Genomic DNA, 22,119 nt, shown 5'->3' with positions numbered 1-22,119 from the left:
TGTACCCAGTCGGCTTGAAGGTAGTGGTCTCCCTATCACTGACCTAAGATCAGATTCAGGTTCTCTCACTGAGTAGTAAAGTTCAGCATTGTCGCAGGGTGATCTGATCTCAGATATGATCAAAGATAAGTCTACACAGCTATCTGCCCCTGCCACCTCTCTTACCTCCCTACCTACTTCCTACCTCCTCCCTCCTACCAACCTACTTTCTGCCCTTACCACCTTCCTCCCCCGTACCTGCCCCCTCCCCACTGCCTGCCCCCTGCCTGCCCTCTCCCCCGTACCTGCCCCCTGCCTGCCCTCTCCCCCGTACCTGCCCCCTGCCTGCCCTCTCCCCCTGCCTGCCCTCTCCCCCGTACCTGCCACCTGCCTGCCCTCTCCCCCTGCCTGCCCTCTCCCCCGTACCTGCCCCCTGCCTGCCCTCTCCCCCTGCCTGCCCTCTCCCCCGTACCTGCCCCCTGCCTGCCCTCTCCCCCTGCCTGCCCTCTCCCCCGTACCTGCCCCCTGCCTGCCCTCTCCCCCGTACCTGCCCCCTGCCTGCCCTCTCCCCCTGCCTGCCCTCTCCCCCGTACCTGCCCCCTGCCTGCCCTCTCCCCCTGCCTGCCCTCTCCCCCGTACCTGCCCCCTGCCTGCCCTCTCCCCCTGCCTGCCCTCTCCCCCGTACCTGCCCCCTGCCTGCCCTCTCCCCCTGCCTGCCCTCTCCCCCGTACCTGCCCCCTGCCTGCCCTCTCCCCCGTACCTGCCCTCTGCCTGCCCTCTCCCCCGTACCTCCCCCCTCCCCCCTACATGCCCCCTGCCTGCTCCCCTCCCTCCCGCTGTCTCCCCACCTCACCAGTCCAGCTTCCCCAGCTCTGTGTCTATCTAGGGCAGCTTCTCTGCAGTCCTGACCCACCTACAGCTCCTGGAGGGTTCCACCAAGACAACAGAAGGTAACATCTGCAAGAGTCTGCGGTAATGACAACAGTACTAACTGATCTGGGTTTACGGCAGGATCAGACTCAAAATTGAAGGAAAAGAGAGCCATTCCTTTCTCCCTCCTCCTTCATTTCCTTCATTCTCTCTATCCCTCACTCCCTCTGCTCTGTCTCACTGTCCTCGCTCTCACTGTCCTCGCTCGCTCTGCCCTCGCTCGCTCTGTCCCCGCTCGCTCTGTCCTCGCTCGCTCTGTCCTCGCTCGCTCTGCCCCCTCTCGATCTGCCCCCTCTCGCTCTGCCCCCTCTCGCTCTGCCCCCTCTCGCTCTGCCCTCTCTCGCTCTGCCCTCTCTCGCTCTGCCCTCTCTCGCTCTGCCCTCTCTCACTCTTCCACTCCCACTCTCTGTGTCAAAGAAAGAGGTACAGAATTCTTAACGTTAGTAACCCACCCTCAAAGACCAGCCTTCATTTCAGGAGAAATACAGTCGGATATCTAGGTCACAAAGGAGACCATGGGGAACGGGGGGGGTGGGGGTGGTATAGGGTGTGTGTGTGTGTGGGGGGGGGGGGGGGCAGGGTCAATGAATTCAGAGGGGGAGGCAGAGCAGTGATGAGATTGAGGAGTGTGCTTCACGACTGTCTTATTCCACCAGGGTTTGGCTGGAGCTCAAAACTGTGTCAAGGACAGTCAGGGAGACATGAGTCAGGGCCACAGCACTATTTGCCTCTCTCTCTCCATCTCTATCTCATTTTCTCCATTTAACTTTCCATCTCTCTCATGACACACACACACACACACAAATAAACACACATTCTGTCACCTATGACTAAACCTTGACCATCTGTGCCCCCCAAAAGGTACAGAAAGACAACACACACACACCTACCCCCCCCTCTCTCCCTGACACACACCTACCCCCCCCCCCTCTCTTTCACACACACCTACCCCTGACTGATGGCTGTGACATCATGTCCTGTACAGGCTCTCTGGGCTGCTCTCCAGGCCCAGACCCCCATCTCTCTCCGCTAAACCTCCCGTGCTTGCCTACACTGCAGCGCCACAGCAGGCCTACGGTACCAGGATAAACTGCTCTCTGCTCTCCAGTCAGCTATGTGAGGAAACCCTAACACGAAACAAATGTTTTCATAAAGTCGCAAAGAGTTGAATCAGCGTTATTCATTTCACAGTAGTTTGGGTCCTCCCCCCCCCCCCACCCCTCCCTCCCTCCTCTGTGAATTGACGTGAGTGTCTCTTACAGCAGCTGTCTCCCATTAAGGCATGATGCAGACCACATCTTCCACCCAGCAACGCTGCTGCTGCACACAGACCACATAGACCAGGCCCTCTCTCCCCCAGCAACACATAGACCAGGATCTCTCCCCCAGCAACACATAGACCAGGCTCTCTCCCCCAGCAACACATAGACCAGGATCTCTCCCCCAGCAACACATAGACCAGGATCTCTCCCCCAGCAACACATAGACCAGGATATCTCCCCCAGCAACACATAGACCAGGATCTCTCCCCCTACAACACTGCCACACACAGACCAAATAGACCAGGGTCTCTCCCCCATCACTCACCAAGCACAACACCACCTATTTGTCTAGGCTGTGGACGTACAGAAGTCTCCCTAGACAAACACACAGATCCTCCCAGAGTGTTTGAAGAGGAGGTGTGGTGGAGGACAGTGTCCTGGTGGCTGGCTCTCCCCTGCCCTGGCAGGAAGACAGTCTGGGCCCACACAGAGCAACTCCATGAGACTCAGCACAGCTCGGAGGGAGGGATGGGTGACACTTAGCAAGAGAAGGTCATAGGAGTGAGTGGAGAGAAAGAGAGACAGAGAAAGATACTGAAGGACAGAGAGAGAGAGAGAGAGAGAGAGAGAGAGAGAGAGAGAGAGAGAGAGAGAGAGAGAGAGAGAGAGAGAGAGAGAGAGAGAGAGAGAGACAGAGAGGATCTCCGCTTGATGGATCTCTGTCACACAGTATGAAGACATGTTGGGGGAGGGGGGGGGGGGGTGGTCTCTGTGCTCAACCCTGATGGGAGTCCTTCATTTCCTGAATTTGTAGCTTCCAACAGCAGGCAGGAAACTGAGGAGAGACATCCACACAACAGCTCCAGCAGCCTCTCTCTGCTTTGTAAATGTGTGTGTGTGTGTGTGTGTGTGAGAGTTCAACTCGGGTGGGATGCCTCTGTTTCTCATTTTAAAACAGACCTCATTGAGGGGGTCCCAGTCACATGCTGTCTTCCACAACACACACAAACAAACCTGCAGTACACACACACACACACACACACACACACAAATGCTTCGTCATGCGGTCCATGCCATGTGCCGTTATGTGGTGAGAGTAGAAGATAATTCCAATCCCACATCAGAAACAAGCGTGTGTGTGTGTGTTTGAGTGTGAGTGTGTGTGTGTGTGTGTGTGAACTTCTTTCCATCCTTCCCTTCTCTTTCCAACCATCAGATAATAACAGAGGTCTAATCAGGGCCAAGTCAGTTTAACACTGGCCCTCCACTGGCAACCTCCCCAAACCCACACTGAACCAACAGGACAGGGATGATGGCTCCCACATGGCCGAACGTGCGTGTGTGTGTGTGTGTGTGTGTGTGTGTGTGTGTGTGTGCGTTTATCATTATGATCCATGTTCACAATGGAGGGAAAACGCTCCTTCCTTAGGAAAGTTGTTATGACATCACAGCCCTCATCAGGCCACTTCCTGTCGAAGCAGCACCTTATAGCAACAGCCACTCAGAGAGTTAGTCCAATGCAGGAGGGACTAAGAGTTAGTCCAACGCAGGAAGGACTATGACAGAGTTAGTCCATAGCTACAGATACTCACAAATCCATTTGCAGCCAATTTATGATTCTGAGGCATAGTGCTGACTGTCCAAACTAAATTATGAAAGAGGGATCTTTGATACTCACTCAAGGGCGCAACGTCTTATTGATCATCCTCAGATATGCATTCTTCCCACCCTCCCCGCACACACACATTACCATTAATGTACAGTTTGTCAATATTCTTAATGCAAGTCTCCTTCATAATACATGATAATATCATAGGGCATGACCAGCAAGGTGGCTAATATCCAGCATGTTAATACCAGAACACAACCCCCCCTACCAGAGCTGGGGACTGGATCAACCCTGACCTCCCCAACCCCCCCCTACCAGAGCTGGGGACTGGATCAACCCTGACCTCCCCAACCCCCCCTACCAGAGCTGGGGACTGGATCAACCCTGACCTCCCCAACCCCCCCTACCAGAGCTGGGGACTGGATCAACCCTGACCTCCCCAACCCCCCCTACCAGAGCTGGGGACTGGATCAACCCTGACCTCCCCAACCCCCCCCTACCAGAGCTGGGGACTGGATCAACCCTGACCTCCCCAACCCCCCCCACCAGAGCTGGGGACTGGATCAACCCTGACCTCCCCAACCCCCCCCACCAGAGCTGGGGACTGGATCAACCCTGACCTCCCCAACCCCCCCCCACCAGAGCTGGGGACTGGATCAACCCTGACCTCCCCAACCCCCCCTACCAGAGCTGGGGACTGGATCAACCCTGACCTCCCCAACCCCCCCCTACCAGAGCTGGGGACTGGATCAACCCTGACCTCCCCAACCCCCCCCTACCAGAGCTGGGGACTGGATCAACCCTGACCTCCCCAACCCCCCCCCACCAGAGCTGGGGACTGGATCAACCCTGACCTCCCCAACCCCCCCCACCAGAGCTGGAGACTGGATCAACCTCCCCCACCACAATCCCCCCCCCCCCACCACCAGAGCTGGAGACTGGATCAACCCAGCATCCACTCTGTGCAGCTCTGGACCACAATTCAGTGCTACAGTTTGTGTTTACATGGGTGCTTTTCTAAGTACTCCATAGCTTCTCTGGATGACTGTGTGGAGTGTTCCATCCTGCTATGACTCATCAGGCCTAGCTCCAGCCCGTCTGAGACTACACAGGCCAACTGGGGACAAGCGCACAGAGGAAACCCAACATCCAGGCCGTGTTTCATAGAGAGGGAGAATGCTGCTGTCCGAGAACCTCACCTGACCTCTGGTGCGAGGCTGTCATCATGGCTCAGATGGAAGTTACACAGACACTTATGAGCTGGAGCGACTCATTAAAGAAAATCTTCACAAGAGATCTTCCGTCTTCACCGAACCCTCTTTGTAACCACACGCCCCCCCCCCTCCTTTATTCAGGGGGAACCATGGAGCATAAATTCACTTTAATGGCCAGGGTGTGAATGAGAAACCTGGTGTAAGGAGACTTTCCTGGACACACATCTGAGAAGCCCTATCTCAGCTCCAATCCACAGATTGTGTGTGTGTGTGTGTGTGTGTGTGTGTGTGTGTGTGTGTGTGTGTGTGTGTGTGAGAGAGAGAGTCGTTAGTCTCTGTCAGAGCATCTTTTGTTCTGCTGTAGTTAATAGATATCAGATTGTTGGAGGAGGAAGTTGAGGAGGGCTAAACCTAGATGCTCTGCTCCCTCTGCAGACAGACACTTCTGAATGTCCACAGGCCAATAAAGAGAGCATGAAGGGTCGAGAGAGCGAGAGAGCGAGAGAGAGCGAGAAAAAGGGAGAAAGAGAGCGAGCGAGACAGCGAGAAAAAGGGAGAGAAAGCGAGAGGGAGACTGAGAGAGACACTCAGGTAGAGGCGAGACAGAAAGCCCAAACTGAAACCTCACACGCTGGAACTCAAACCAGACAGGAGGTGGGGAGAGGGAGAGAAGAGGAGACGAGAGAAAGAAAACAGACAAGAAACAGGCTTCTATACAGTATGGGAGTTCTATTGGGGGAGGGTACTGACCTAGAACGTTCCCTGAGGGCACTTCCTCCAGTTCCTCCAGCTCCCTGCCCATAAGCAGGTACAGGTGGTCCACAGAACAGCTCTGCAGGTGGGGTACAGGGGGTGCAGGCTCACCTGCTGCACAGCCATCAGACAGCTGGGGGGAGAGGAAGAGAAAAGAACAGATTTTTCACATCATTTTAAATATCTAGGAGGTAAGGAGCCAGTGAATAAAATAATTATCAAATGGCTTCTCGTGGCAGTAAATGCTTCTCTTTAAACTTGAGAAGACATCTGCAGATGTAAATGAAAACTCAGACATTTAGTCTGTGTTCTCTGAAAAACTGCAGTGTAACCTTCTGAACAGTAACTGTTTTCATACTGCTTTTAATGATGATCTCTGGGGATTAGAAATTGGCCTGAAAATAGATTTGGTGCCGCTGAAGCAGAGCAGTAAAATTATCGTTAATAATAAACACAGGATCATCCAGAGTCAAAGATTAAAGAGGTCTGTGGGCTAGTTCACAAGGCTGTGTGTGTGTGTGTGTGTGTGTGTGTGCGTGCTTACCGCTCGCAGCCCCTGGGCAGGGTCGTACTTGGGGCCCAGTACGAACACTCGTTGGCCCCTCCTCACCACTCCACTGTAGACCCTGGCGAAGGCCAGGAACACCTCCTTCTGTTCCACCTGCTCAGGCCTGGCAACACTCAGACTCAGAGTCTCCATCTGGGCCGAGACCCCGGAGCCACCTGCAGAGACACCTGCAGACCCACAGAAGATGAGAGGGGGGAGAGAGACAGAGAGAGAGAGACACAAACAGAGTGAGAGAGAGACAGAGACAGAGAAACACAGAGACAGAGAGAGAGACACACAGAGAGAGAGACACAGACAGAGAGAGAGAGAGAGACAAACAGCGACGGATACGGAGACAGAGAGACAGATACAGAGAGAGACAGAGAGACAGGGAAAAAAGGACAGCCAGTCAGTCAGACAGACAGACAGGTACAGACCTGTACTATTTTCTTCTGCAGGATGGACAGTCTGGGAACTATTTCCTGATTGGCTGCAGCCTTCCTGTGCTTCAGCTTGCTGATTGGCCGCCATCCTGTCAGCATGTCGCTGTCTGGCCTTCTCTCTGCGCTCTGCCAACTCTTCTTGGGTCAGTGGTCTAAACGCGCGCACACACACACACACACACACACACACACACACACACTTCAGTAACAACAAATGTCAAAGACAAAATTAAAAGTATCACTATAGGTCTGCAGAGATGGGAAGTAACAAAGTACAAATACTTTGTTTCTGTAATTACATTTTCTACAAACAAATGTTTCAACAGAAAAAAGTGAAAAATATTTTCAAAAAAAGTTTAAACAAAAAGGTTTTGAAAGGCTAAAAGAATAATTTAATAAAACTTTTTTGGGAAAAAAAATTACAAAGATGTGATTACAGCTGGATTTCTTTGGTTACTAATTGGTGAGTTTGTGTGTGTGTGAGACAGAAATACCACGGTGATTGGAGCGATACAGTCCAGCTTTATAAAGACAAACAACTATATAAATAAAAAAGGCCCTAATTTAACCATGGCAACAGGAATCGCCATGCCGACCTACCACAACTGTAGGGAAACAGTTTAATTACATGTCTGCTTTACATAAATTAAGACGTCCAGGGCTGTAACCTCCAGGCCGACTTCACAGTACCACAGGAGCACCAACACTCACCCAGGCCCCTTCTCCACAGACAGGCCTGGTCACGGTGGATCACATGACTACAGTCCTACACCAACCACAGGAGTTACTCTCTTTCTCTAATCCTGCCACAGTCAGATTCAGTTTTTTTACATTAAAATGTTGTCGCTTTTAAAGCTTTTCTCCAAAGTGGCGTAAGAACAGGCCATGGAGAAAGAACATCAGGACATTCAGATTCAAAAGAGCGTTGTGTTAACAGTATGATCAAGTAAGGGACCTTGCACAGTAGTACCTTCCTTAGGCAGATGCAGTCATCATTGGAGCCCAGACGCAGCTGTGTCCTGACTCACTCGGAGCAGCATTCCTAGTTTAACCAGGAACTTTAGAAGACAACCCAGCTGACTGCCTGGGTTTTTCCTAAAACGGTCAAGTCAGTTGACTCATGGTTTCAGAAGGAATGTCTTGCTACTAGTTCTGGTCTTGTCCTGGTCGGGTCTGGTTCTGGTCTGGGTTCTAATCCTGGTCTGGGTTCTAATCCTTGCCTGGTTCTGGATTGTGCCCAGGCTCTGAGTCTCTGGTTCTGGCTTGGGGATATGTGGTGATGAAGTCATGGCTTCCAAACCCTGGAGCTGATGTCTTGAAACCGCAGCAGCCCACTGGAGAGCAGCCTGGAAATGAAACTATATACTGATACTAAAACTGCCTGCAAAACACACTTCATATCACGAGAGGCTTGTGACTCAGATACTTTCCATACTAGTTTGAGTGCATAAATATGTCACCAAAAAGGACAAAGGGGCTTTTGATGTGTGCGGCACACCGGTACAGCAGGTTGCCCTTTCCCTTTTCTACAGAGCTTCAGATGTTGCGTCAAAACCAGAATCAGACACATCCAAGTAAAAATGAATTCTCACAAGACGAACTCTTCAAAACTCTGCAAGAGTTTCTTCCTGCCGGCAGCTCCTGTAGTTCCAGCTAATAGAGCATCTGCTGTACACCTTACCCTGAAGGCTTTGTTCACTTGTTCCTTCAAATAAAAAGTACTCTTCCCAGGAAGAGCCATCTATGTTTGCATCCTTGAACAGAATTGTCAATTATGAAACACAAAAGAACAAAGATTTGACAGAGTGCACTCTGGGTACACAAGACACATCCAAATCCCTGTGTGTTTCTCCAACAGGAGGCTGGTGTGAAGCAGGAACATGCCTTCTGTCTGTCTGCCTATTCTGCCTACCAACCATACAGTTATACAGACCAATGACTTCATCAGCCAATCAGACAGGAGGCCCTTCGAGCACCAGGTCAACACCGTTGGAGGTGAAAAGATAAAAAGGCAAATATGACAGAAAGAGGGAAAAGGAGAGAGAGAGAGAGAGAGAGAGAGAGAGAGCGTGATAGAGAGAGAGGGGGCTCGGCCCTTCACTCCTACGAGCAGTCTTATAACTACTATTGAGACCTAAATTGATGATGGCTGCCATGGTAACAGAATGGTGCGTGGGCATGTGTTGATGTCTGCCAGGAGACTGAAGCTCATTCATACTCAACCTCAGAAGCAGGAATAGCATCAGGAACAGAAAACACTGTTTACTGATGAAGTCTCCAGTTAAGCATCTATAGAGGGATTGTAAAGGCTAATTATTTTCTGAGGGGAAAGAGACGGAATTGTAAATGATGACCGGTACACTGTACAAACTACTCGATGCGTGGAAGTATATATATATATATTTTTTTTTTACATTAACAGAGTATAAAGGATCCTTGACATTTGTGTCAACCATTAAAACACCTCCGCCTTCCCTTCTGAAGTAGACTGTTGTGCTGGAGACATCAGCAGGAACAAGAGACACCCCGGCACAGCTCTCCAGACTGAACAACTTAGGAACTTCCATGTTCATTAAAGTTTAATGTTAACACTGGGTAGACCCATGTCATCCAACAGCCCTCTCTCCTCCTGTCTGGAACAAACTGACTAGGTCTAGGAGGTGCAGCCAGCAGAACATTTAGAGGACATCTCAGACACCCACAGGGACCAGTCAATAACGCATTTTCTTGAAACCTTTACATTTGTATGGTTCAAGTGTATTCCTTTTGCTGCTCAGCTACACTAAAGAGGACCGAGTCCAGCTGGGAGAAAGAGGCAGAGAGCGAGGCAGAGCCTCACAATATGTGTGTACATGGAGGATGTTAGACAGACCTGCTGTCGCTCAAGTTAAACATGCCAAATATTGACCAAATGCTCAGTCGTACAGTATGTTTCCATATGACTTGTTCATGGGCCTGACCTACATAATATATGTCCTGTGCTGTAGGTGCTTGTGGCCTAACACACAGGGTGTCCAAAGTGATGTCATCACCACGCCACAGTAGGAGGGTAACCCTGCAGGCTTATTGTAATGCTACTGTACAGTATTGACCACTTGGCCACATGTTGCAGAAAAAAAAAAAGATATATAAATATATAATCGATGTGCCGTTCTGAGACCATAGGTAGCCAGAGATAAGCCTGAGGCATCCGCTCAGCGTCGACAAAGTAGCGAGCCCCAGGCGTGGTCTGAGAGATCTCCTGAGGATTTGTGTGTTCCTTGAATCCTTGCTTGGCCATGGGTGGCCGTGGATATGCCTGCTGTGCGTGTGCAGGCTGCGGCAGGTGGCAGGCATCAGAAGAGGGGTCCTCACAGGCTCATTAGGCAGGATGTTGGACAGACCTCGTCTGGCTCTGTGTGGGTTGACTGCTTTTACACCTCCTCTCTACCTCTCTGTCTTCCATCTCTCTGCCCCTTTGGCTCCTCTTCTCTTTTCATCTCATGCTCTTTATCTAACCCCCTCCCTCCCTCCCCTCCCTCCCCTCCCTGACAGCCTGTCTTCCTCTCTGCTCTCCTCTCCTCTCTGCCTCTCTGGGACAGTAATGGCAGAGCTGGCAATTAGAGCCTACTGCTGTGACAGGAGATGGAGAGAGGTGGGGGGCAGGGGGGAATGAATAGGGGGGCTGGGGGAGAGGGAGAGAGGAGGAGGGGGAGTCAGAGAGAGGTGGAGACGAGAGGTGATGAGGGAGAGAGGGGGAGAGGGAGGGGGTTGTGGGGTAGAGAGAGAGAGAGAGGTGGGGTGACAGTGGGTGAGGTGGGGGAGAAAAGGAGTGGGGTGAATGAGTTTCTTTCCACTCTGAGACCCAGTGTAGATCCTGGACACAGAGCACAGCCCGGGCAGGAAGGACCACACTAGAATCCCACTCCACCTAGTTTACACTAGTGCACTAAGTCTACACTCATCCACCTAGTCTCCACTTATCCTCATCCTCCCTGGTCTCCACTCTCCTCCGCTTTCCTCCTCCTCCCAGTCTAAGCTCATCCAGCCTTCAGTGTGCTGGTCAGGCCTGCCCTCCGTCAGGTCTGGGGGTGGAGGTGGAGGACAGCCTCCACCCTCCTACAGTCTGATGGGACCTCTTGTTACCTCAAGCACCCTCTCTGTAAAACAGCTGCGGAGCCCACCAGTCACGTCTCCGGTGCGGAGCATGTCTGCTGCTCAGAAACCAGGACGCCGCTGAGCAGCCTTGACCTCAGAGGGAGGTCAGCAGGGGGGGAGGCGGGCCCACAGCGCCATCTGCTGTCTGTCCAGGGGGAGGCGGAAGGGGCGGCTCCTTACCTCTGCTTGTTCTGGGGTAAGGCCTTGGCCTCGACGGCGAACATCTTGGACACAAACACAATGACCGGGGCCGACTCTTCACTGGAGCACTGGAGGAAGGCTGGGAAACAGACACACACACACTCAAAATGTAGATCGTTCTGGAACAGACCCTTGGTCCTGGTCCACATTTGTCGGATTCAGACAGACACACCTTATGTCAAATGCATGGGACAGACACACACAGAGAGAGAGAGAGAGAGAGAGAGAGAGAGAGAGAGAGAGAGAGAGAGAGAGAGAGACAGAGTGAGAGAGAGACAGAGTGAGAGATAGAGAGACAGTGAGAGATAGAGAGACAGTGAGAGATAGAGAGAGAGGCAGAGCACAGAGAGACATCACACCCGCCAAATACTCTCTGTGTCTGGCCAGACAGCCTGGGAAAAATACTGACATTAATTCTCTCTCTCATTCTCTCTCTCTCATTCTCTCTCTTTGTACTCTCTCTCTCATTCTCTCTCTCTCATCCTCTCTCTCTCATCCTCTCTCTCTCTTTGTACTCTCTCTCTCTCTGCTGGATGGAGAGGAGTACAGATGGCTCTTGTAAACACACAGAGGTTGTATGAATGTCCTTGTAACCCTGGAAGCTACCAGCAAGGCCAGGGAGGTAGGCTGGGCCAGCAGGAGCATTGATCCAGCCCAGCTCAGAGGACACCAAATACCATACCTGGCACGGCTAGAATACTAAGACATCTCTCACTCCTTCACTAATAACACTGAGATAATAAGAATATTGATGATGATGATGAGAGGCTCCGAGCTGTGGTGGTGTGTGTGTGTGTGTGTGTGTGTGTTTTCCTGCGTGTGTGTGAGGGTGTGTTACCCGTCTTCAACTCCTGGGTCTGTTGGGGCAGAGAGTCGAACCTCCGCGCCCCCACGCTCATCAGCCTCTCCACCCTCTCTGACACCATGTCCAGAGGGCTGGGCAGCTTCTCACACACCATGGCTGTACACACGCTCAGGAGAACACGCGTGTTGGGGTCTCGCTCGTGCACACGTGCACACACACACACAGGTATGCGCAAGCACATGGATACACAGACAGGTATGCACACACATACATATACACACACACACACACACACACACACAGAAGGATACACAACACTGCCTGTGAGACCGGGAGCCACTGACTGCAGATGGCAGCGAGGAGCACTTTGGGGTCTGAGTGACGGGAGTCTCTGGCCAGCACCTTCACTCCCAGAGACGACACCATCTTCTCCACCCTGTCCTTGTCTCTGCAGGGACAGCACATGCCCGGTGTGAGTCACATGGAAGGGGCGCTACACAGGGCGCAGGTCTAACACGTACCAGGACAGTGGGGAGGGCAGAGAGGGATGTACCTCTGAATGACGACAGCGTCGTATAAACTCCATATGCTGTCTAGAACAAGCTGCACGAAGAGAGGCTTCTTCCCTTTTGCCTGGAGAGGGAGTGAGGGGGAGAGGGGGAGAGGGAGAGGGGGAGAGATGGGAAAGAAAAGTTAGAGGTAAAAAAAAAAAAAAAGAAAAAAAAAAAAGAGAGAACATTCATCCAGCTCCAATCTGTAAAACTAAATGGATAACAGAAATGATATACAGTACTTCTACACATGATCTGAAAGAGCTTCACCCAGCATTCAGGGCAGGCTGTCCATCGTACTGACAAGAGAAGAGGAAGCTAAAAGGATCAGGGGGCCCAGTGATGGGGGGCCCAGTGCTGGGGGACAAAGAGGCAGGGGGAGGGGGCAGGTGGGGGTGCTACTGGGGTGGCACATGCATCCTCCTGGATGTGTCATTAGCTGGCAGTCAGACAGACAATACTGTTATCTAAGATAATCTAGGCTTTTATCTAGCTGTGTAGTCCCTCTCCCCCCCCCCCCCCACACACACACACACACACACACACAACAGTGCAGAGGTCAACTTGTCCAGCCTTTTACTTCTAGCACTGTAAAAGCATCCCGTTTCACGAGGGCCCCTGGTGGCAGTGAGTGCAGCACGGATCTGCAGAGGTCAAGCTCTTCACAGCTATCACAGATAGCTATTACACACCCTCCACTCTCTGACCGAGCACACCGAAATACCCTAAAAGCTTTGTTACTTCGTTTCTATACACGGCAGATCAATGGGAGTGACTGAAGGTCAGCTGGGAGGTATTGACAACGCCGTTCCCAGGCAGACACACGTCTGCCTGCCCCGAGCTGAGGAGCAATTATTGATCCGATCACTGGCCAGATGATTGATCTGTCTGGAAATGGTGACATCACAGACGGCCGCAATATATGGACAGCACGCCCTTCTCTGAGCTGCTCACCACACGGAGGAGCGGCAGCAGTTTAAACGTTCAGCCTTCGATCCCTCACTTCACAAGTCTCTGTGTGAACAGACAGAGTCAGAGACACAAACAGACAAGCAGGCAGGCAGACAGAGAGGCAGGCAGAGAGAGGCAGGCAGGACACAGGCAGGCAGGCAGACAGAGAGAGAGAGAGGCAGGCAGGACACAGGCAGACAGACAGGCAGACAGAGAGAGGCAGGCAGGACACAGGCAGACAGAGAGAGAGGCAGGCAGGACACAGGCAGACAGACAGGCAGACAGAGAGAGGCAGGCAGGACACAGGCAGGCAGGCAGACAGACAGAAGCAGGCAGGACACAGGCAGGCAGGCAGGCAAGCAGACAGGCAGGCAGGACACAGACAGGCAGGCAGGAGACAGGCAGGCAGGCAGACAGAAGCAGGCAGGACACAGGCAGGCAGGCAGGCAAGCAGACAGGCAGGCAGGACACAGACAGGCAGGCAGGCAGGAGACAGGCAGGCAGGCAGGCAGCCTAACAGGCAGGCAGGACACAGGCAGGCAGGCAGGACACAGGCAGGCAGGCAGGACACAGGCAGGCCACAGGCAGACAGGCAGGCGTGTACGGAGCAGTATTCATGAAAATGCAGTCCATGGCAGAACCCAGGTCAGCAGCAGAGCGGGAGAGAGTCAGTGTGTGGGAGGATGTCCCTGCTGGGTGGACTAGTGGCTGTCCGGCTGTCTGTACAGACCATTACCATCCCAGAACCACACTCGGCACTCATTACTGTCATAAATGGCACTCAACAACATCAAAACACAGAAGAGGGCTGGCAAAACTCATCTACAGAACTACTGCTGCAGAGAGAGGGGGGGGGGGGGAGACAGAGAGACATAGATGGAGAGAAAGCATGAGAGAGAGAGAGAGAGAGAGAGAGAGAGAGAGAGAGAGAGAGAGAGAGAGAGAGAGAGAGAGAGAGAGAGAGAGAGAGAGAGAGAGAGAGAGAGATAGAGAGAGAGAGAGCGACAGAAAAGAAAGGCAGAACGAAAGAACAGACAGAAAGCAAAACAGATAGTGTCACGGTTCACTTAACTGACAGTTAACTACCATGCAGAGCTCCAAGTGAGTCAGCCCTGAGAGAAGCACACCCTGCAGAGACACATCCAGACTGAGACACTGCTGACTAACTCAAGGCCATCAGACAGGTCAGGTGGAATCCGTGTGTCTGGGGCAGTTCTCAGGAGCCACAATGATCCTGTGTAGGCGTGGAGACCACAGGAGGAAGACGGGGGGGACGGGAACACATATCTGCCTGTCTGGCTGTTCGCTCACTCTCAAAGCAGTGTTTGGTGCTGCACAAATAAGTGGTATATTTACCCCAATCAGAGAGGGAAAAGTTAGCATGGATGTGTGAGGTGTATCTGAGACAGACTCCCAGGTGAAGAGCAGACCGTACCTGAGCTCCCTTCATGATCTTCTTGGCTTTAGCGTTGAGGTAGAAGTCTCCCCACAGCGTTTTCAGCAGGACTCCTGTCCTGATGCCCATCTTCTGGCTGTAGATGTCAGCAAACTGCTGGATGCTGCACACACACCATACCCACAACTGAGCCATGATGCTTTGTTTCTACTTATGCTATATTTTGTTAAGTACATCTGAATAAGTATCATCTTCCTCTGTTTACATATTTCACAGTCAACACTCGTACTTCAGATGACGAGGCTACAAGAGCAGTCGGATGGAGCAAAATGGTGAAAATTGACTTTATTTAGAAACGTATTCCTTCTGTCGTGTTCCCAAAAGAACAGTTCTCAATCTGACAGTTATATTTTTAGATGTCAGTTATTACAAGGGCACAGCTTTGAAACAGACGCTGTGAAACTGCACAGTCTGATTGGATACTGTGCAAGTTGTTTACTACTCTGGCCTTTGTTGGGTAAACCCAAACATTTAAAGTCCAAACTAAACGACCTCAGAAGACCTTCTAATTCAGATGAATTGACTGCAAATTATGGCTGCTGGGTTTTCATAACTGGTTACTGTGACTCTCAAGCTAAAGGTAAACAAAGACCTTGCAAAGACCTCATCCTTGTCTGACAGCTCCACCTACTGGACATCTTCGGTTTGTAGTTTGGGTGAAGTGAAAAACACCCGTTTCCCCTGACGATACCTTGGCTGGCGAGCTCACCTGAAGCCCCATCCGTCGATGGCGCTGGAGAAGACCACGTTGCCCTGGTCTGGAGAGAAGTAGAGGTGGGAGTCATCCGTCTCCTCCAGACCTGCGCTCCAGTCGTACACCTGCTCTCCCGGGCTCTCCAGCACATCCCCAGGGGCCTCCCTCCCCTCCTCCTCCTCCCTCCCCTGCGCCTCCTTCTCCTTCTTCTCCTCCTCCTTGTCTGCTCGCTCCTCCAGCACTTTGGATGTGAAAAGAGCCCCTGTCACAGCATTTACCTAGGGAAGCAAAATAAAATACAACTTTAAAATGGTATCTGTAGGAGTCAGGTGGCTGAGCGGTGAGGGAATCGGGCTAGTAATCCGAAGGTTGCCAGTTCGATTCCCGGTCATGCCAACTGACGTTGTGTCCTTGGGCAAGGCACTTCACCCTACTTGCCTCGGGGGAATGTCCCTGTACTTACTGTAAGTCGCTCTGGATAAGAGCGTCTGCTAAATGACTAAATGTAAATGTGTAGCCCTTTTACAAGCCTTGTCGCAGGAGGGCTTCAGAGATGCCCATAGACATGATATACAAAAGAGAAGTGTAGTTTCTCTGAAGGGAATATGTCCCACGGTGTTCTCATATCAAATGGTCCAGTGCTCCAGTGGGAGCGCTCTCACCTGTCCCAGAATCTTCTGCAGGTGTTTGTATGCTTCCTGAGACGAGAGTTTCAGCTCCATGATCAGTCTGTCTATCTTGTTGATGACCAGGACAGGACGGATGTTCTCCAGCCAAGCCTGACGTAGCACAGCCTGAGTCTAAACACACACACACACGTCCCTTTAGTCTTTTATCTTGGCCCAAAGTGAGGAGCGAGAACAGATAGAAACAGAGTGTTCTAGAGAGTGATGTGAACCTGTGGACAGACGCCTTCCACCGCATCCACAATCACGATGGCTCCGTCGCATAGCCTGACCGCCGTGGACACCTCAGAGGAGAAGTCTACATGACCCGGGGAGTCTATCAGGTTGATCAGGAAGTCCTTTTCTCCTGAGGACATGGGGACAAAGACCAGTCACATCCTGCCGTCAGCACAGCAGTACATCACACATGGGGGGAGAGGGGCTTGGTAAGTTTACATTTACATTAACATTTAGTCATTTAGCAGACGCTCTTATCCAGAGCGACTTACAGTAAGTACAGGGACATACCCCCCGAAGCAAGTAGGGTGAAGTGCCTTGCCCAAGGACACAACGTCATTTGGCACAGCTGGGAATCGAACTGGCAACCTTCAGATTACTAGCCCGACTCCCTAACCACTCAGCCATCTGACTCCCTTCCAGCTATGTAGTGAGTTTATCCTCCTGTCTTACCAGCTGCGTAGTGCAGAGAGATGGCGCTGGACTTCATGGTGATTCCTCTGAGCTGCTCATCCTCTCGGCTGTCCAGGTACCGCAGCTGCAAGATTACACGCCTACATCAGTATGCATGATGTATGTACAACAACATTCCTCGAAAATATTTGCTTACTACATTTACATTTAGTCATTTAGCAGACGCTCTTATCCAGAGCGACTTACAGTAAGTACAGGGACATTCCCCCCGAAGCAAGTAGGGTGAAGGGCCTTGCCCAAGGACACAACGTCATTTTGAGCGGCCGGGAATCGAACTGGCAACCTTCAGATTACTAGCCCGACTCCCTCACCGCTCAGCCATCTGACTCCCTTGCTTACTAACCTTCCCAGCTAGGCGGCTTGATATGATACCATTGCTCGCAACAAGGCAATCGGCCAGAGTTGTTTTGCCTGCAAAACACAAAAGTGGTTGTAGAAGTGGGTAAACAAGCAACATATGCGATGTAAACGCACTTCAGTATAGTTCTGCTGGCGGTCCTTACCATGGTCAACATGCGCCAGAATACACAGGTTCCTGATGTTGGAAGGGTTCTTCTGTAGCGCAATGATCTTTTCTAAGCTTGTTTGCCCCATGCTTTACGGTTCATACGCTGCTGAAAGAATAGTTAATACTTAGCTAGCTATTAGTTCCCTTGGACATCGTTTGCTAACTAATAGCTAACTAAATAGCTCATTGTTGTGCTTCAAAAGTAGACTAGCCCTACTATAAAAGCGCTACAGTAAATTAGCGCTTATACATAGTTAGTGAAGTTGCTTGACTCAACAACCGGCTATTTTGACAGATCATGTCGCGAACTTTGTCTGGATGCTAACAAGCTACAACAGTTTAAAGGACAAAATACATTAGCCAGATTTTTCAACAGTATACAATTACTACACAACCAAACGTACTGTATGGTAGTGTTGCGTCCCCATATACTATAATATGTTATTTTTGTACGAGAATGTGCATTACATTCAACACACATGTGAACATTTTCGACTCACGTTGCTTCCGGAAGATGACGTCGTACGTAAACTACGCCCCTTTATGGATGCCTCTGGATTGTACTACGTCGTTACCAGGACGACGGGGTGAGGTTGCTTCGACACAACTCGCTTCTATAGAAACGGACACAGTTGAGTGTCAAGTGGCGCAGTTTTGAGTTTGCCGGGGAACAGCCACGGTCAGTTACTTTTCGTGGCAAGAACATGATCCGCCAATGCCTATGCGAGATTTGTAATTGTGGGTAAGGTATTCAATAATTGTTATTTTATCTTCATTGGACATCGACAAGTTCCTGATTAATTGCGTTTTAGATGTTGTTTTATTATGAAGGACAATCGCAGTTACTCAACCACAACTGGCAATAATGAACCAGTGAGTGGTATGCAGATTGAGGTCACGTTAGCATCGTCATTGCTAATTTTACATTTGAACTGTGTTAATATAAAGTGTAATTATTTACTGATTGAATGCTTTCATCAACACTAGTTCTAGGTCAAGTAACCTACTGGGGCAGGGCAGTAATCATCACTAATCACAGGCACACCTTGACCTGAGCAAAGATATGCCCTTGGTTACAGAGAAAACAAACCTGCCCTTCTATAGTTGCGTCCTATGGTTGTGTTCCCACAGTCGAGTTGAAGTCATTGTTGAAAACAGGAAATGTCAACGTGTACCAATCTTCACACTGATCCCTCAGACGGCATCGTTGCCCACACCGGCCCACTGCCCTTTACGGGAAAGGGAACCAGGCATGTGAGCAGACAGAATACACAGAGAAGTACCCTGCTTATGGAGCGCACAGCCCACCCAAGAGCATGAAACCAAAGCCTGTGGATCACAATGACAGGGGGAAAATGGATGGAACAACTACGTTCAAGTAACTGCCTCGGGGCCACACCTTTCTCTAAAGCACCCTCTCATGTGCACGGACAAGCTGGAGAGATTGTCAACAACAGTATTACATTATTTACACTTTAGACACCTTTAATGTTAACCGTCCAGAGTGCACACGCTGTATATTTCTCAGCTCTCTGTATACTTTTGTGTCTGTCCGTCCATAACAGGACAGACTTCATCCCCTACGAGGTGAATCGGCGACCAGGTAGGAAGCAGACAGAGTACAAGCCCTATCCTGGGGAGATTGACATGGGGACGACCTACAAGCAGGACTTCAACCCCTACCAGGTCACGCCCTGTGTTGCCGTGAGACCCAAACAGCGAGTGCAGGCTGCGCCGGGCAAACTGGACACTGTGCCCACTTATAAAGGTGATGCATTCTACCTTAACTAAACAATTGACAAAAACACTGTACATACATGAGGTTTGTCAATTTCAGGTGTGTCACATTATCTCTTAGATTATAATAAAAGACAGGTATGGTTCTCAGGTATTCCCTACAGAATGGTGTGTGAGCCATGATGAGACACATAGCTTAACATGCTGATGTGATGTTTCAGATGATTTCAAAGTGTGGCAGATCAGTAAGAGGGAGCTCTCTAAACGAAACGAGAACTACCAGCCGTCCTCGGCCAAGTTCCAGGGCACCTCCACCTTCCAGGACGACTTCATCGACAGGGGCTTGGTCCCCAGGGAAAGCTTCAAACCCTCCAGTGTCCCCATGTTGAGTGAGGTTCCCTTCGACGGCGTGACCAGCAACCATCTGTCGTACGTCCCTCACCCCGCGGAGGCTCGCTACGTCAAGCCCCCGGAGGTGTACAAGCCCAGCACAGAGCCCCTCCAAGACATGACCACCCAGCGCAGGGACTTCCAGGGCCTGCCCGGGCAGCTGGCCCGGAGCTGCAAGCCTGACCCTGCGAAGGTAGCACTACCGGAAACGCACTAGCTGTAGTGTTACATTACATTACATTACATTTAGTCATTTAGCAGACGCTCTTATCCAGAGCGACTTACAGTAAGTACAGGGACATTCCCCCGAGGCAAGTAGGGTGAAGTGTCTTGCCCAAGGACACAACATCAGTTTGTATGACCGGGAATCGAACTGGCAACCTTCGGATTACTAGCCCGACTCCCTCACCGCTCAGCCACCTGACTCCCCAGTGTTACAGCAAGACTATCAATGTCATTCATTAGCAACCAATAATAATTCCAGCAATCAAGCCAATGCTCTGTTATATTTGTCATCATTCAGGCGTCATCTGACGCCCCTTTTGACGGCAGTACAGAGTTTCAGCAGCAGTTCCAGCAGTGGCCGGTGAGCCTGCCCCAGCTACGCAAGCCCTTGGAGTACGTCGGTCCCACCCAGCACATGGACATGAGCACCACCTCTGCTGTGGACTTCGTCAAGCACAACACCCAGCCCTTCACGTCCGCCAAGCCCTTCTGTCAGCCCCTTAAGTCCTCCGTGCCCTTTCAGGTTAGGAGGGGAGGGAGTAAATCAAGAGATCGACTGAGAGATTAGAGGTATTATTTGGTTTGTTATCCACGTCAGAGATGTCGTTATGCCACTGCATACTTTTGAATAATTATGTTATTTTTTTTAAATAGAATACAAGTATGCAGTGACATAACGACATCTCTGACGTGGATAACAAACCAAACCACTTAAAAATCGGTAAAAAATTGAGCAAGTTATGGTCATTTAAAAAGTACATGTAGCATCCACACAATGTTATGGGTGAGCGAGTTGACTATAGCAAGATGGCCGCCATGTGCGGACGTTCGACTCCGTTGTCCGGCAACGCGGACGAGACATCTAGTCTTTATATATATCTATGGTGGTGACAGCTTATTGGTCTGTGGTGTGGTCCTAGGGATACACCACCATGAGAGAAGACTTCCAGCCCTGGGTGACACCGAGGCAGGCTTTGATGAAGAAAAGAGAAGAGGAGATGCACAAAGCCACTGGCAAGATGGATGACCTCACCACCTTCAAGGCAAAGATGCTACAACTTTTTTATCCTGGCATATTATAGGATTGCTACTCTTAATTCAATTACATAACGTCCTTATAAAACAGCCCCTGTCTTAGCCCCTGTATCTGTTTTCAGTATTTTTGTCTCGGGTCCTCTCCTCTCCAGGCCCACTACACGACTCATAAGCTTCAGCCCAACATCAGCTTCAAGCCCCCCAACACTGTAGCGAGACGAAATACCCCCCTGGAGAGCGGGACCATGTACAACACAGAGTTCACTCCGAAGAGGTGTGACACCTAATAGGCTACACAGTTTGTATAGCACTGTCTACAGGAAGACTCCTACGTTATGAGAGTAATATTACTCTCATAATGTAATACTCTAATAATGTGATACTGGTAAACTGTGTTACTTGTAAAACTAGAAATGCACTGCTTCATAATATCACATACACGTTGAGTAATATGGCTCTCCGCACAGCAGACAGTGATGGTGGGAGTGTGTTGTTTTGTGTTGCAGGATCAGCGTTTGCCTGGCTAGCTACGACTCCCCTCCAGGGTTTGTGTTTGAGGACTCAGACCACAATGGGCACAGGTTCTACAGGAAGTTGTCATCTAAGAGCATGATGCAGGCCAGTAATGTTCCCGTGCAGAAAGCAGTAGTGGTGCAGTAATAAAGCTTGACTGTTGTCACAGAGACCCACGATTCTGACCTCATAAAGAGCACTCTACTTCTGCATTGTTTACGTCAGTGCATCGTATTTACCTACAGTGATTTTGAAAAGTATTGGCGATTTGATTAAGTATGTACACGTAAAAACTAAAATCTTTATTTTGGTAGTAGCTATTACTTACTCTACACAAATGTATTAATTTGTTAATTTGATTGAATATCAATGATGCTCCTATATCAAAATGCAACGTAATCATCACCATGTCTATCAATGTATGTGCCAAATGTCGGCTATCAAAACCCCACTGAAAATCCTGCAACAAATGCACTTTTCTTTGTGAATAAAATATTGAGCCTTTATGAAGAAACTAGAGAGGGTAACATTTCTGGGGCAATTGTGGTGTGCTTGCGTCCGTTGCAGCTGGGTCCGTTTTTTATATTACTTTATCACCTCCAAACTGTTTAAACTAATATAAAACATTCAAACATTTGGAGAAAGACAATATTTGTATTTGGTGGTAGACTGCATTAAAAGAAACCGTGGCGACCAAATACATTGATTTACCATCTAGCGATCATTAGCTGTCAGTAACTTCCGAAAACTTGGGGGTCTTATGGTGAGAAAATAATATATAATAACAGTAAATATGAGAGAGA

At 50.3% G+C, this 22,119-nt stretch overlaps 2 protein-coding genes across 2 annotated transcripts in view; one reads left to right on the top strand and one right to left on the bottom strand.

Moving 5' to 3' along the window:
• efl1 (elongation factor like GTPase 1) overlaps positions 1-17,916 on the bottom strand; it is a 38,561-nt gene extending 20,645 nt beyond the window's left edge. Inside the window, exons 1-15 of the mRNA XM_067249475.1 lie at positions 17,821-17,916; positions 17,412-17,519; positions 17,252-17,319; positions 16,888-16,972; positions 16,431-16,564; positions 16,195-16,332; positions 15,548-15,810; positions 14,818-14,941; positions 12,434-12,513; positions 12,192-12,328; positions 11,914-12,036; positions 11,055-11,154; positions 6,732-6,889; positions 6,292-6,482; positions 5,745-5,880 (exon numbers count right to left, since the gene is read on the bottom strand). Coding sequence (XP_067105576.1) covers positions 5,745-5,880; positions 6,292-6,482; positions 6,732-6,889; positions 11,055-11,154; positions 11,914-12,036; positions 12,192-12,328; positions 12,434-12,513; positions 14,818-14,941; positions 15,548-15,810; positions 16,195-16,332; positions 16,431-16,564; positions 16,888-16,972; positions 17,252-17,319; positions 17,412-17,502 — 1,828 coding nt within the window. The 5' untranslated portion in view covers positions 17,503-17,519; positions 17,821-17,916. The remainder of the gene's footprint in view (positions 1-5,744; positions 5,881-6,291; positions 6,483-6,731; positions 6,890-11,054; positions 11,155-11,913; positions 12,037-12,191; positions 12,329-12,433; positions 12,514-14,817; positions 14,942-15,547; positions 15,811-16,194; positions 16,333-16,430; positions 16,565-16,887; positions 16,973-17,251; positions 17,320-17,411; positions 17,520-17,820) is intronic.
• Positions 17,917-18,120: 204 nt separating this feature from the next.
• Positions 18,121-21,589, top strand: saxo2 (stabilizer of axonemal microtubules 2). Its single transcript, XM_067249380.1, has 8 exons — positions 18,121-18,158; positions 18,615-18,794; positions 18,982-19,184; positions 19,375-19,736; positions 20,067-20,291; positions 20,689-20,811; positions 20,956-21,077; positions 21,310-21,589. The coding sequence occupies exons 1-8, from the start codon at positions 18,121-18,123 to the stop codon at positions 21,461-21,463; spliced, it is 1,407 nt and encodes a 468-aa protein (XP_067105481.1). The 3' UTR covers positions 21,464-21,589.
• Positions 21,590-22,119: the final 530 nt, after the last annotated feature.

The sequence above is a fragment of the Osmerus mordax genome, chromosome 13, assembly GCF_038355195.1.
Source record: "Osmerus mordax isolate fOsmMor3 chromosome 13, fOsmMor3.pri, whole genome shotgun sequence".
NCBI classification, from domain to species: domain Eukaryota; kingdom Metazoa; phylum Chordata; class Actinopteri; order Osmeriformes; family Osmeridae; genus Osmerus; species Osmerus mordax.
Note: the sequence above shows the minus strand (reverse complement) of the source record. Positions and strands in the feature narration are given on the sequence as shown.

What these genes read in the sequence shown, in the direction of transcription:
- saxo2 (XM_067249380.1), top strand. Translation starts at nt 18,121, where the DNA reads ATGATCCGCCAATGCCTATGCGAGATTTGTAATTGTGG. An exon ending in GATGGAACAACTACGTTCAA is followed by an intron (nt 18,795 to 18,981) that starts GTAACTGCCTCG and finishes CGTCCATAACAG; the next exon opens with GACAGACTTCATCCCCTACG. An exon ending in ATGACCTCACCACCTTCAAG is followed by an intron (nt 20,812 to 20,955) that starts GCAAAGATGCTA and finishes TCTCCTCTCCAG; the next exon opens with GCCCACTACACGACTCATAA.